The 16357-nt window shown below is 36.5% G+C and overlaps 1 protein-coding gene across 2 annotated transcripts in view; it reads right to left on the bottom strand.

Annotated features, from left to right (window-relative positions):
• Nucleotides 1-16357, bottom strand: part of RPS6KA3 (ribosomal protein S6 kinase A3) — a 76486-nt gene that overhangs the window by 28925 nt on the left and 31204 nt on the right. For both annotated transcript variants that reach the window (XM_027637563.1, XM_027637569.1), the window contains 5 exons: nucleotides 13087-13203; nucleotides 10803-10884; nucleotides 6956-7036; nucleotides 5885-5964; nucleotides 3333-3439 (listed from right to left, as the gene is read on the bottom strand). In XM_027637563.1, coding sequence (XP_027493364.1) covers nucleotides 3333-3439; nucleotides 5885-5964; nucleotides 6956-7036; nucleotides 10803-10884; nucleotides 13087-13203 — 467 coding nt within the window. The remainder of the gene's footprint in view (nucleotides 1-3332; nucleotides 3440-5884; nucleotides 5965-6955; nucleotides 7037-10802; nucleotides 10885-13086; nucleotides 13204-16357) is intronic.

Below are 16357 nucleotides of genomic sequence, written 5' to 3'. Positions count from 1 at the left end.
ATTAAAATATTTTTTAACTGCTGTTTTGGACAATGTAGCGATGACATTTAGGAATAAACAGAACAGCACACACAAAGACAAGCAGCATTGAACATGCATGAAAATGAGTTATTAGAAGATACTTTCAAACTACACTTTTTCTTTTCCCTCATTTTTTCTTTTCAAAGATAATGAAAGCATCAGTTTATCAAAGTTTTGTTTAACCATTTGGTTAAATTCAATACGTAGTAACATTTATCTTGAACTTTGAGTTTTGGCCATCTGCAGCACATGGAGCTTTATCACAATTGTTAGAGATGTAGTTCTGTTTCTTTTATACAAGGTATGTTTTCATATGCCTACAACACAGGTCTTAATTTGTTATTAACATTTCAGAGGGTGTCGACCATTTCAAATAACATCAAGTAATAAATATTTTCATGTTGTACCGAAGGACAGGACCCACAGGCCCTATACTTGGAGCAGGCCTTGTGCTTCCATGTTTTCACTTAAATCACAAGAACGGCCACATTTCAAGATGCCAAACTAGCCTTAACCACCACTGAATACAATCACATTTCCAAGCATGCAAAGTGTTCAAGAATTGGATTTTGTAACATCCCCTACGCAGTTTCTCCAGCTTCTCCTGTGAGGAGCTGCACTTCATCCTGGGGATGAGACATGACCCAGGCACTTGTCCACTTCTCCATCCTTTTCCTCTTTGCAGTTTCCCTGGTGGGAAACAGCCCCACAATATAGACACAGCCTGTAAGAATTACTCTTGTTACTCCCTTATCCATAATTTACAAGTAATTTCAACATTTGGGTTTTTTTTTTGTTTTAATTGAATGCACCCAAGACTTAAACCCAAGGCTAGGTATAGACAAATAGTATTTAAAAAAACCAAAACAAAACCAAAAAACCCCCATGTCTGAGGCAGTAGCTATTTAGTCTTCTGTCAATTACTATTTCATCCTTTTCCTTTTGGAAGTTAATGTTAGCAAAATAACTGAAGTTCTCTCACTTTGCTTTCTGAAGATCATTTTCCACATGTTAAGCTTATTTTTCCTCACTTCAGAATTACTTAACAGAACACTCCCGTAGCTTAAACAGAATTCATTCCCTGTTCATTTGTAAGTGCAATCCCATGCCAAAACTCTATAATTTCCTGATTTGAGCAGGAATCTTTCCATTCTTGTCAGTCAGGGCTAAACATTTTTTCATAATTTTCTCCTTTACATCTTCTAGAACTCAAAAAAAAAATTATGGGAGGAAAGGCATAAACAGGAGATAGTATTCAGTCATTTGAATGAAGCATGGATGACTAGTATATCAAGACACACCATCACATTGGAATTGTACTTTCAAGCTTATTTTAAGTTTTCAGTGTAATTATGTGATTGCCAATACACTAAATAAAGCCTATGACTTACTATTTTCATATTTTACTTTAAACTCCATTCTGTTCTTATTTGCAACGCATTTTAAAAACCAGCATTGGAAAAAAAATTTTTGCTGTCAGGCTTCAAGTGCAAAGATATAACATACAAATGCAACTTTGTATCATGCATTTGTTCTAAGTTTAATCCAGAAATCCTACAATAACAATAAAAACAAAAGGTCAAGATGACCTCTTCTCCTTTGCATGCATTAAAACACCTGGAAAACCAAAGATAGGTATATTTTAGTTTATGCTTTACTTCAAGTAACTTGGACTATAGCACTTGGCATATCACTCTGAAGCAAGATGCTCTTAGAACCACAGAATAGTTAAGGTTGGAAAAGACCTTTAAGATCAAGTCCAACCATCAACTCAGCATCACCACATTCAACATTAAACCATGTCCTCAAACACCATATGCACACATTTCTTGAATACTTCAAAACATAGTGACTCAACCACTTCCCTGGGCAGCCTGTCCCAGTGCTTGACAACCCTTTCAGTGAAGAAATTTTTCCTAATATCCAGTCTAAACCTCCTCTGGTGCAACATTTCCCCTAGTCACCTTTTATCTGGGAGAAGAGGCCAACCCCCAGTACAATCTCCTTTCAGGTAGTTGTAAAGACCCCCTTTTTCTCCTGGCTAAACAACCCCAGTTCCCTCAGTCACCCCTTGTAAGACTTGTGCTCCAGATCCTTCACCAGCTCCACTGCCCTTCTCTGGACATGCTCCAACACTTCAATGTCTTTCTTGTAGTGAGGAGCCCAGAACTAGACACAGGATTTGAGGTGTGGCCTCACCAGTGCCAAGTACAGGGGGACAATCACTGCCCTGGTCCTGGCTGGCCACACTATTTCTGACACAAGCCAGGATGCCATTGGCCTTCTTAGCCACCTGGGAACACTGTCACCTCATGTTCAGCCAGCTGTCAAACAGCATTTCCAGGATGCTTTTCCACCAGGCAGCTTTCTAGCCACTCTTCCCCAAGCCTGGAGCATCACTGTTGTGACCCAAGTGCAGGACCTGGCACTTGGCCTCATTGAAGCTCATACAGTCGGCCCTGGCCCATCCATCCAGCCTGTCCTGATCCCTCTGTAGAGCCTTCCTACCCTCCAGCAGATCAACACTCCCACCCAACTTGGTACTGTCTGTGAACTTGCTTAGGGTGCTCTCAATCCCCTCGCCCAGGTCATCAAGGAAGATGTTAAACAGGACTGGCCCCAACCAACACTGAGCCCTGGGGAACAGCACTTGTGATCGGCCACCAGCTGGATGTAACTCCAATCCCCACCACTCTCTGGGCCCAGCCACCCAGCCAGTTTTATACCCAGTGAAGAATGCACCCACTCACACCATAGGAAGCCAGTTTCTCCAGCAGAGTGCTGTGGGAAACGGTGTCCAAGGCTTTACTGAAGTTTAGGTAGACAACATTCACAGCCTTTCCCTCACATCCACTAAGCAGGTCACTTTGTCACAGAAGGAGATCAAGCTGGTCAAGCAGGACCTGACTTTCATAACACATTTCTAACATATCAATAATTCTTGCATCCTTGCTGCCACATGGATCCCCATCCCCTACCTCCACTGATACGGCAGATGGAAGGACCTTGGTAGCACACTGTCCTTCAAACTGGGATGTGCCACCTCCAGGCTTATCTCTGGCTTTGTTCCCATCCTCCTTCAAACATAGTTTAAAGCTCTCTCAAGGAGCCCTGAGCTAAGGAGCCTTTTTCCCCTTTGAGACAGGTGAAATCCAACCTTTTAAATGAAAACAGCCCACAAATCTCCCCCACCTCCGTCTGTTCAATTTATATAGTAAATTACTTAAGCTTAACAGCTGAGAAAAAGTGCATAGGTAGAAGTGCTACAGAAATGAAATCAATACACTGCATTTTTCACAGAGGAGTCTTACTTTTCTGGTTTTAGGTCCCGGTATATTATTCCAAGACTATGTAGATGGTCTAAAGCAAGTGCTAATTCTGCCAAGTAAAATTTAACATCGTCTTCTGTGAACATCACCTGAAAAAGCAACACAATATGTTTTACATGTGAATCTGTAAAGCTTACACCAGCACTAACACTAAACAACAACAACAGTAGTTTTTCAGAATTCCTCTTCATAATACTTGAATTCATTTCTATACACGACACTAGAAATTCAAATTTATTGGCGACACAAAATCTAGGATTTTATAACCCATAATATTTCTTACTTGAAATACTTGGACATATTTGAAAAATAATTTTGAAGCCAATATATTATTCTTTCTGCAAAATAGGAGGTTAGCTGTTTCTGATTGTTCCAGAGAACAATTGTAGTAGGATTGACAAATTTTGGAGGCCCTTAAAGAATGTGACTACCTCTTTGGTGGATTTGACCATTTCACTTCTAGACAACAAATTGACCAAAGAAGTTGAAATACCTGAATTTCATCTACAAAGTCAGAAAGACAAGAAAAGCTTATGGATGTTGGTTTTGAAAATACTAAGTACTTTTAGAAAGAAGTTACAGCGATGGTAAAAACCCCAAGATGCAACCTTGAGATGTAACTGCAGAAAAGGTAGGTCAAAGAGTAAACTAAGGAAACAGTCTACGTAACAGCACAGGTAAGAGATCCAGGTAGCAATCCCACTTTTTTGGTTAGGAAGATAAACCAATCCCTGTTTACATTCATTGAAACAAACATGTTGTCCTAATTACATCAGCTGTTGTGATCCCCGAGAGGAAACATTAAAATTCAACTTTTCTGGGACTGTAGAAAAAGATAAAAATAAAAAAAGATCCTGCATGATTTGATTCTATTTCAGTTACTACTCAGTTATTTTGTTTGTTTTGTTGTTAGAATTTAAGACTAATATCTTTAGGTAAAGCATATGGACCTACAAAAAAGAATGGCAATAGGGAGCAAAGATAAAAATTATTCTAAACAAGAGTTAAAAATGGACAATATAATATATTTTCCCCTTAGTAGTTTAAAGAAAAAAGTGATACCAAAGCTGGTACAAAAGGTTGTTGCTGATATTACTTCTACAAAAGCCAATATTTAGTACAGGCACATTCAAGAAGGGAAATTTCTATAAGAAACATTTAAAAGCTCAAAGAATAAGATCTCATGAGGATAATACACCCACACTACGTTCTTTAAAAGCATTGCACAGAATTCTTCTCTCCTAACCTCAAACATCTGCAGTGTAGACCTCTAGTTTCGAATTAATCACTTTTCCCTTTGTAGTCAGTAGGGAAAAAGCAACTTTTAGTTCATCTGATCTATTTTAAAATCACATGAATTGATATGAGGACAACATTAATTGCCTCCAGCATACCCATTTCACTCATCACTTATGAATATTTCTCTTAGATTCAGGTACCTATGGTGATATTTCGTATCTAACCATATTAAGTTTTATAAAACTTCGGTGGCTCAAGATGAAAAAGTCATCAGCAAGACCCAAATATACACCTTTTCTTGGGAATCAAGAATCAGCTATGGATTTCAAGAGAAAAATATCCAAGTTTTTTAACATTTTACTTATCTGTGGCAAAACAAACTGCAAGAAGCAACTTGAAACAGATGGTTTCACCAAAATACATGTAATAATTTATGTGGTCAGCATAGAAATGAAGATATACCTATACACAAAATCCAGTGCATTCTACTCTCCTTTTAATAACCATGTAGCTTTGCAGTGGTCACCCAATTGTCCCAGACACTCTCGTAGTAAGGGAAAATGGAAGGTAAGTACAATTACAAATCCAGTTTATCAGATATATATTGGATATATTTATATCTCTATCAACATATATTGTTTCAAGTTTTTGCATGAGTGATGGACAAAAGATCTTTTTAAAATATGATATATTAAATGTTAACATTTCTTAGGAATTATAATCAAATTAATTTGAGGTAATGAAACTCTTCAAGGTTATTATTTCCCATATCTACATAGAGATATCACCATCACGACAAAAGCAAAACGTTAACTGTTGGAAAATTACTAAAATAAGTGGAATACAATTCTTGCTTTTTCAGTATTTATAAACAATGTGATTTTGCATTCATATGTAAATTGAAAAAGATCTTATTTGACACTGAATTCTGGATATTAAACCCAGACATAAATCAGTTAATTTGAATACAGTTACTTTATATAAAACCATGCTCTTTCTGAATCTTATATTTAAACATGGTAGCAATACGAGAAGACAACTTTATCAGGTATATAAGCAGCATGGAAAGGCTGCTTGTCTAAGCCTTTTTTTCAGAAATAATGTAAATTACCTTTTCACAAAGTAACTGCTTTGTGCAAAAAAAACCAACCAAACAAAAAACATAGGTGGTTAAAAAGAGATTAAAATTTTATTCAATGAAAACCAAATTTAAAAAGTAAACTCTCCTAATTGTCTATAGACAATTTATAATCAAATTTTATCAATAGACAATTTTTCAAATTAAAAAACTTTACCTCTTTGGATAAACGTGTAAACAAGTCTCCTCCCCTGAGAAAATCCAAAATAAGATATAGTTTCCCTTCTGTTTGAAAAGCTGAAAAGATCAATTAAAAAAGTAAACGTTATCTAATTTTACCCACAATCAGAAAAATAACATACCAAATAATTCACCCTTATTTTCATTACCAAAATGAAGTCTTATTTATCCTTTGGGGAGAAATGTATTTAATGAAAAAATGTATTTAAATGAATTAAGTAACTGGTCCTCTATCATGGACGAAGTAACTCCTATGTCTTGTCAAAGTAAAGCAAGTCACTAATGAAATGTCTAAAAAAATAAACTTTACTTAGGTTAGTCAGCATTTTATTCCAGATTTTGAAGTAACAAGCCAGATTTAAAAGGGTAAACTAGTAACTAATGCACCTATTTTAAAAACTCTAGAAACTCAGCTTAAGAGATTGTCTAGTTTGCAGAAGAATAAAATAGTGAAAAGTACATTATTTAAGACAGATCAGAGAGAGAGATATGAGGTTTGAACGATAGGAAAAAATGGATCCTAAAAGAAAAATGAACTGAAGAAAACCCAAACCACACCAGAAACTCCTCTATCATTTATTTCACGTTACTTTCTGCATGACAGGTTAAGAGTAGTGATATCTTCCCATCTTCCACATAAGTATTTTTTCCAATTGCCCATACCATTAAAAGGCACATTCCCACCAATTTTGATGCAACTGGAAGTAATGCCATTGCATCTGTTTTCTATAGACTAAGCAAAGCAACTAAAAGAAATAGAGTAGGACATAATAAAGATTGGTAATTTTGGAAAAGAATTGCTAGTTATTAATAACTGCTTTTTAATAGCACAAAGGGCTACAGACTCTCAGTCCTATAAAGATTTAACACTACATGAAGTCTGCCATGTGCTTACTTTGCATGAGAATTACTACACAGCAAATCTTTGCACAATCAGGACTTAGCACACTAATGTTCTATGACTCTCAGAATCACAAAGCAAGTATTAGGTACTATCTTGACAAACACCCATTTTAATGCTATAAAAATGAATTTTTATGCAACTCACCATAATGTAATTTGACAATAAAAGGATGATTAACTTCTACTAGGATATCACGTTCCATTTTTGTTCGAACCCGATCTCGAACTACAACAGAACATGAGCAACATCAAAAAAAAATATTTACACTATGAATCAGTAATTCTCCTATGTTTCCTGAGATACTTCACATTGTATCCTGTAATATTACAACTGCCTGCAGTTGTGTACTACCTTACACAGAAGGGAATTGAGAGAGAATTCATTCCACAGTTCAGAATTTTCTGATAAATATCTTCATGCATTTCAATCTTCTTCAGTTTGTGCTACTGACAAAACCTGATGCTGGGCAAATAAATTTAACAAAAGCATGTGAGAAAACATATCTACCCTTCAGTCTGCTCTATACTTAGTTATCCTTTTAAACATTAGAGCAAAACTGCCACAGCTATGTACAGAAAACACAGCCATTTTCTCTAATGCTGAAAAGCACAGAAAATTAAAGTTATAGCAAAACAAACTTGTAAATACAATTATACTACCATAAAGATGTTGATAGTGGTTTAACTCATTCAAATAACTTGCCCTATTAGGATATTAAGTAGCTTCACAATTTGGAAGGGAAATTTTTTTTTCATTTCCTTTCTTTATTATGAACTAAAAATAAAAGTACAACTGATTCAACGTAGTGTATACTTCCAACAATCTTTTTGATTTTCAGAGCATTTACTTGGAGTAAACATGCATGGAGTAATATATCAGACATCAAAGCAGTTGCTGCTCGAGCTGCCTGTGCTGTCCCACCGTGGTAGCTCAGAACTGGACATGGAAGTGCTCCTATGCCACAACAGATGAAACTCAAAAGGGCACCACATGCAGATGCACCACCTCACAGTGCTGGCAACGCATGGACTCGGGGAGGATGGTCAGCTGAGCACAGCACCTGCTTCAGCTGTGTCCTCCACAGCTCCCCTGCCACCCCAGGCCGGGCTTCGTTCACACCTGAACCTTCAAATCCGCCAGGACAGAGACACAATTCAGAGCTCTTGACAGGTGAGAGCTATCAAAGTTTGCTTGCAGTGGTTTAAGATGCTGCATTTCTCTTTCTTTCCCCTAATCTACATTTTGTTACTGCTCCTTTCACAAATGTTACATCTTCCTGAGGGGAGCACCCCGGAGCAATGAAGCCCAGTCCAAAGTTTAAGTTGACAGCACTCTCTGTACAGTTAACAATCCAGAGTTCTCACATATTAAAACATAACAAGGCAGTAAAAAAAAAAAAAAAGACAAGAAGCAAAAGGGTCTTTAGAAAGTTTATCTATCTTTTCACAGAAATAGGCATTAACAATAATATAGGTACTTGTGAAAAAATTATATAGATACATTTTCATGAATTAATAAAGCTATCAAGTTCCCATCTCCCTGCAGAACAGATTCCTAAAAATGAAGGACATGAAATAAGGGCTCAGCAAACACAGAGTAAACCACATCTAGATTTTGACCTTCGCATCTAAAGTCATGAAAATGTCACAAGATATTTGTGTAGTTTCACTGTTTCAGTGGTTCATCTGAATTACAAAATTGAAACTCAGAATATCCTTTTTTTTTTTTAGGAAGGTTCAGTTGAGAAAAAAGTTTTAAGACTTTCAAGTGTCTGAAGCTATGGAACAGTTACATGGATAACAAGCCTTATTTCTGGAAAGCTAGAAAAAGTACAGACTTAAAAAATTTCAAGCACAAAAAGTGTAAAGCACTGAGCTCATTTCAGATATTAGTATCAGCCATTATTTGACCTGACATCTGACCTTTGTTTGAATATAGTTTCCATTAGCATACTATTGGAAGTACTGATTTTTCTTAATACATCTGATGCCAGACTCTCCAGCAATGATTGGGTCCTGTTTCTCTCTCTCCCTCATCATAAAGGGGCACTGAAAGATGATACCTTCTATCAGAGTGTATTAATAAACTAGTCTCTGCAGTAAACAAAGTTGTGTTTATGCTTAGATTTTCTCTGAACATTAAAAAGTTGGACTGTGTAGTTATATCTATGTGTTCTGGCTAATAGAGTTGCATTCCCATAAAAAAATTCTCTCTAAATTTGACTTGTGAATCCTGCACACTGCTTTTAAGTGTGGTCTTAAAGGGCATTATCTTTAATTTTAGAATACAAAAATAACTTTTTAAAATAAACTTCAAAGAGCTAAAGAACCACAGACAAATCAAGTAACACACTGTATTATTTAAAAATATAGTATTATATATCAAAAACTGTTGCAATTATGGAAAATAGGATTAATTCCAGGTAATTTCATATCAAAATTTCAACAGTAACCTTAATTTGCTTGCAACTCTGCTCTTCCTAAAACATGAATCACAACGAAACAGCACATAAAAGCATCTGAAAATTCAGATACAAAGTGTTCAGAACTGTGGCATCCTTGAATTCTTAGTGCCTCAAAGAGTCCCCTTTTTCAATTAAAAGTCAAGCTGCCAATTTCAGTATTTATCAGTCTCTGCCATCTGTAGGCAAAACCAGATCCACAGCTTGGACTGTAATTTTGACACATAAGGTTAAACTGCAGTCAAAAGGTGATGAAGAGAAGCCCTCAAACACCTTAAAAAAGCAACTGCTGAATGACCTTTGACCAGTCCTGAGCTATTAACAGGCTGGAGAATGAAAGGCTCTTGAGGATATTAATGTACCTTAAATGAGTGGAAATCAATTTCAGAAAAATAGGAAGTAAATAATGAGAATGACACGTGCCACAAAACACAAAGGAATCAAAATATAGGAAACTGTTCAAAAACATACTCTCTGTAATAGTTTTTAAGTGTGATATATAATGAGATCTGTGAGAGATATTCAGCACAAGATCTTAAGTAAAAAAAAAAAAATCAGGTTCAACATTTCAGGAGATGTTCACAATTCAGTGAGAGTTTTGTTCCCTTCGCTGTTCTATAAACTGTCTGTTAAAATTGAAATTCAATATAATAATCAATAACATAGGCAAAAAAGCACTCCCAAAATTATCATTCCAGTTTTAGTGCAGTCATGAATCAGAACTTCAAATAGACAGAAGTACTAAATAATGGCATAAAAGAACAAGCAAACATTCTTGTTAAGGTATTAGTGTGAAAGATGACTTTCACCTTAATGTACTGTAAAAAAATACAATGTTTCTTTTTTCTTATAGTATTCTCCAAGACAGAATTGAGATTGTTCAGGTTTAAACTTATCTTGCTACTGATACTATTCAAGACCAAAACCACTCAAGAAACAGATCCAGTTACAACACATTTTTGGTCAAGTAACTTAAAGGACTTACTTAAGATTGTATAAAATACATTCTACATCCAGAACAAGTGCCAAAACCTTTGGGGAAATGTACTGTGTATGTCCGTTTTAAAAAAAAGACTTTAACTCCCGTGCTTAGAACTTTTAGAATTAAACAGCTGATACAATGCACTTTTAAATATCATGACCTAATTATAAACTGAGCAAAAGGCATTAACTGTGTCCTTGGTGATACACAGCAAATGAAAAACGGAAGGGTATTAAGTTTCAAGTAAGAGCTCAGAGCAGGTCAGGTGGCAGATGTAACACAACTACTCCATCAAACCACCACCACCTGAGGAATGCAGTGGGGAAAGGAAAGGAACCTACTTTCCCCTATAACTACCAACACAGTCCTGTTGTTACTGAATCCTTCCAGGTTTACAACACAAAGCAGTGTATTCTGTTATTTGCTGTTTGACAGAAGAAAGCTGTAAGACAATCTGCAGAACAGCATCTGTGTTAAGATTAGGTTTTGGTAGAATGTCCCCTATCTATCTTCTCTTTTTTCCTTCCCTCTCTCTAAACAATGCTTACCTTTCAAGGTGGCCTTTTTCAATACCTTCATTGCATAAAGCTGTCTAGCATCTGATCCTGAGATTTTTTTGACAAGGAAGACCTGCATTAAAAATTAGAAAGAATTCTTAAAAGAAAATAAAAGCAAGTCAGGTTAATGTATTTTGCTATGAAATTCAAGTAGTCAGTATGATTTCAATGAAACTCAATTTGACAATTTTATATTCTGTAAATCCAAACAAAAAATTCCTTTAACTTTCTCCTACTATTCCTTCATTTTTTAATCTAAAAGTTTCATTCAAGATAGTTTGCCAAATTAATTTTGGTTTAACTTAATTGATTTCAGTGAGTTAAAAAAAGAAAAAGTATGAATTTGGATTCTCCCAGAAGCTCATACAAATCTAAAACACAACATTCAGCTTTTTTAAAGTTAATCTCTAGTTTTATCTTATTGAAATTCATAAGATGGCACATCAAATGTGCTAGTAAAATAATTGTCAGACATGATGATGAACATGTGAACAAAATTTGATCCAGAAACCTGCATGAATCAATTTATAATAAATAACTTTCAAAAAATAACTTATAAAATTATAAGACTGACCTCTTGTGTCACAAAAACATTTTTTTATTACATGCTTTGGATGAGTGTTGTATGTTACCAATAAAGGACAACCAGCCACAATTAAAGTGTTTCATTTCCTTCTTCAGTATAATGGGATTGTCTTTAATAACCTCAACACAAAATTAATTCCAGCAGAGCCAAATTTTAAATTTAGAAATGAAAAAGAAAAAAACATACCTGCCACAGGTTATCTGGTTATTTATGAAAAAATTACAGATACATGTTTTGGTACATGAGAAAATTAAACATGTTATATGAAAGCAGTTTTATGTCTGTTTTTGTACCCAATTCTCATGTTAACAACCCTTTGCACTATCCAGAGATTACCAGAACATCCTCAAGAAACCTTGAAAATCACTCAGACTTACTCCTTTTAAACTAAATGGGACACAGTGATACCTTCACAAATTATTAGAACAAAGGAATTATGGATTTTTTAATATTAATTTAATAATAATTTTTGCATAAAGGCTAAGACAACTGAGGACAAGATTGGCATTTTTGCAAAACTGAGTCAGTTTTGCAAGTTCATTATTTTTGCTTTTTCAAAACTCACATTCCTCTCCCCACACCCCTGTTATAGTACTGAATTTAGTAACATCAATAAAAATGATTGCTGAAATCATCACTTATGAGCTTACATTTCCTTGTCCATGAATGATTTACTTCTCCCGATCTGAAGATTTTCAAATGAAAACTTTGTTATGATTCTGGATTAAATCAAGCTTTTAGAATCAGGTTTCTCAGTCAATTCTTGCTAGTTTGAGTACAAAATTTTATAGTTTCTAAGCATCTAGATTTCCAAACCTAACTGGAACAATAATGTGACTAACAGTAACTTCCTACCACCAAAAGAGAATTGGATATATTATTCTAATTTTGTCCCATATCTAAGATGGATTTGGTTTTATATACTAGAGCTTAACATCACATTCAGAATTGCAATTAGGGCTGAAAGTCAATGTAAAGACTCTGTTGTCTTTCATTACATATTCCATTCAGTCCATATGAAGTTAATGTTTTGCTTTCAAGTTGGGATTGGACAGCTAAAAGTATAAATCTTATGTGCCTAGTGAGATCTCAGTGTGAACAGTAGTTACCAAATGCTAGAAACATTGAGTCTTTAACAGATGTTTAGATAAATATGAAGGCATATTGTACCTTAACTAAATTATGACAGATAACACCAGCATGAACAAGACTAGGGTGTATCATGTTTACTTCAGCAGCCATTACTGCCTAAAATCTGTTCCTTGCAACTACAATCTGCCACAAAAATAAATTCTGCTACAGCTTCTGTACTAATGATGACCTACCATTAGCAAGTTAGCAACTAGGAATACTTATCAAAAAAACCTTTCAACCCTCACCCCCTCAAACACAGCAGAGTAGTTATAGAAAAATGACATTCCATTTTAACAGTGAATACCCAATTATTCCACATCAAGCCAATTTTTCTATCGAAACTTTGAAATCTACATATCATGCAAACTAGAAAAAAAAAATACTGCTTTAAAAAGATCTGCCACAATTACAGTGCCTCATTAGCACTAATTTAGAAAGCAGTTTTAACTTGCAACATTGCCTTAATGCAAGACTGTGGCTGTTCTAAATATTTCACTCCCAATATTCAATGCCATATTCCTGACTAACTGGCTCCACAAGAGTTCAGTTACCAACCTTTCCAAAGGATCCTTGTCCAAGTACTTTCAGAAGTTCAAACTGTGAAGGGTCTGCTTTCTCATGTCCTTCTTTCACATGGTGAGTTATTGCAATTTCTTTGATACTTCCTTCTTCCTGACAGAGGAAAACAGAGGAATAAATTTACATTAATGGTGCATCTTCCTATGTTTATAAATTCACAATATGTTGAAAAATACCAGTACCACTGAACTCAACGAACTAGACGCTTCCAAATGTAGGCAAAAACCACTGTGCAAGGCTATTTGCATAAATAGAGCACACAAGCAGCTAGTTCAGTAACAACATGGCTTAAACTTTCAGGGATGTATCAGTCTCCAAACAATAAGAGAGTAGACAAAACAAGTCAGCAATTCCCATGCTTTTTTGGTTAGGTCCATATTATTTGTTTCATATCTCTGTTCCAGATTTACAACCATTAATGGAAACCAATCTTCTTAAGAATTTAAACCTCTTAAAGCACACCTAGAATGCATCAATGGACCGGATATCTTTGGAAAGCCCTCCTTTTTAACACTTGAACGAGGACCACTATGCTGCAGTGATGCACCTTTATAAGACAGTGCAAGACTCAAGACATTTCCATGTAAAGCAGCACACCCTCCACTCCCACTTCAGCAGCAATAAATTCTCCACCTTCCACTGAGAAAATTCTATTGTGGAAAAGAATCTAACCGCCTTTCTTCGCAAAAAGAAGATCCTATCTTGTAAAAGCTGTCCAGTCTGCAGCGTTTCCCCTTCTGTGAGAAACCGGTCACCAGAAAGCTCTAAGCAGCAGTGAATCTTGTAGTCTTTTTGTGCTCTGCACTTAATTCGGTGTTTTCTGCACTGATTTTGAAAATCCCCTGAAAAGTGACACTCCTTGCCACACAAGAAAAGAACTTCAGAACTTATCAGCAACTGTTCAAAAATAAGTAAAGTAAGCATACTTGTTAATGTCATCTGTACATCTCTCTAGGCATTAACACACATAATGCAATGGGCTGTAAGTGGACGTACAGAAAGCAATATATACTATGACTACAATGTCAGCTTCTTGTGCATTCTCTATTTCTTCTATAGGTTACAGTAAATAGAATAAATCTGAGAACATTTTTCCTCTGTATAAGGAGGAATTTCACAGAATTGCAGACTGGCTGGCATTAAAAGGGACCTCTAGAGATCACCTTATCTAAAAGCCCCTGCTCAAGCAGGGCCACCGAGAGCCAGTTGTCAGGACCAGATTCAGGTACCTTCTGAATACCTCCAAGGATGGTGACAACCTTCCTGGACAGTCTGTGCTGGCGCTCAGTTAGAGTGAAAAAGTGTTTGCTGATGTTCAGACTGAACCTCCCATGCTTCTGTTTTTGCCCATTGCCTCAATCCCTCCCTTCAGGCTCGTTGAACATGATTTCACCATTGTGAATCCATGCTGAATGACCTCAGCTACCTTTTTGTCCTTCATGTACAGGCTAACGGCTTCTAGGATAAGTTTTTCCATGACCTTCCTGGGGATTAAGGTGTGATTGACCAACCTGTAGTTCCCTGCATCCTCCTTCTTATCCTTTTTGAGGACAGGAGTTGACATTTGCTTTCCTTCAGTCCTCAGTCATCTCTTCCAGTCATGATGATAATTAGAAAATAATCAAGAGTGGCCATGCAGTGCCAGTTGCCAGGTCCCTCAGCACTCGTGCATCCTGTCAGGGCCCACAGAATTGGGTACACCCAGTTTGTTAAAGTATTCCCTAACCTGGCTAGTGACAGGACCCGAGGGAACGGCCCGAAGCTGTATCAGGGGAGGTTTAGGTTGGATATTAGGAAAAGGTTCTTCGCTCAGAGGGTGGAAGAGGGCACTTCACTCAGAGGGTTCTTCACTCAGAGGGCACTGGAACAGGGTTCCCTGTGAAGTGGTCATGGCACCAAGCCTGACAGAGTTCAGGAAGTATTTGGACAATGCTCTCAGGCACATTGTGGGATCTTGGGGTTGTCCTGTGCAGGACCATGAGCTGGACTTAAATCATCCTGATGGGTCCCTTCCACCTCAGGATATTCTATGATTTGCTTCCAAGGGTATGTCTTCCTTACTCCAGACTTTTGCTTCATCTGTATGCACCAAAATGTGCACTGATTAGTTACAGTGATGGGTTAGTAGGGGCAGAATTCTAAATCTGTGTTTCTGAAGCACTGATTTATAAGTTTTTCAAGTATTCTGCAAAATTTATGTGCATGAATTAATGCTAAAACTATCCTTTTGCATCTGGTCATTTCAGCACTGTGTATAAATGCAGAGCAACTGCCCATCCATGTCAGCATGTTCCAACACATCCTTCTCCCAGACTGACAATTCTTTTTCAAAAGATTCTTTTTTTCAAAAGATTACAGCCAAAGCTGTAAACAAGCAGTACATAGGAAACCCTGAGCATGTATGTGTGAGAGTGTGTACATATATAAAAAATCCAGCACATGATTTGGAATAAGGCACAGAATATCCTGGCAACTTTTAAAATCAAGAAATGAAAAAAGATATTGTAATGTGAAGCACTTAGTTTCAGCACACAAGACAAATCCAAGATGACCAGTAAGTTTAGGTGCCAGTTTCCATTGTAAGACAACCAAAATTTTGCATGTGTGTGCACACAGGAATGCTGAGTACTCCATCTAATAAACCTAAACTTCTTTTTCCTTTCAGGAGAAAATGCTACCATCATTGACTCAAGGCTGAATCTTTACAGAGTCTGAAAGAAACACTGTTTCCTTTTACTTGTCAAAGGAATAATTTGCTGGTGAACATTTGCAGTTTTATCTTTTAAATTAGTATGTGATCAGTTGGATTACATACAACTGAAACCACCCACTGCAATCTAACAGAATCCCAAGGGAGGAATAGAATAGCAGAGCAAAACAAACTGCCAAGTACATATTACTTCAGATACTTTGATCCACTTCTGCTTTACTGTTTTATCTATTTGCTCCCTGGGAATGTTAGCAAAGTAAAAAACATGTGAAACAGAACTTCCTCAAATCTTTCTGTTATCTACTTCCTTCAGGGAGGCAAAGCAAGGTGGACATAAGAACACGGAACTGTGGGAACAAGTCCAGAGGAAGGTCATGAAGTTGATAAGAGGACTGGAGCACCTCCCCTACAAAGACAGGCTAAGAAAGTTGGGGCTGTTCATCCTAGAGAAGAGAAGGTTGTGTGGAGACCTCACAGCAACCTTCCAGTATCTGAAGGGGGCCTACAGGGAAGCCAGAGAGGGGCTCTTCATCAGGA

This window comes from Corapipo altera, unplaced genomic scaffold (assembly GCF_003945725.1).
Source record: "Corapipo altera isolate COAL_440 unplaced genomic scaffold, ASM394572v1 0, whole genome shotgun sequence".
NCBI classification, from domain to species: domain Eukaryota; kingdom Metazoa; phylum Chordata; class Aves; order Passeriformes; family Pipridae; genus Corapipo; species Corapipo altera.
This window is presented reverse-complemented; position numbering and strand designations above follow the sequence as displayed.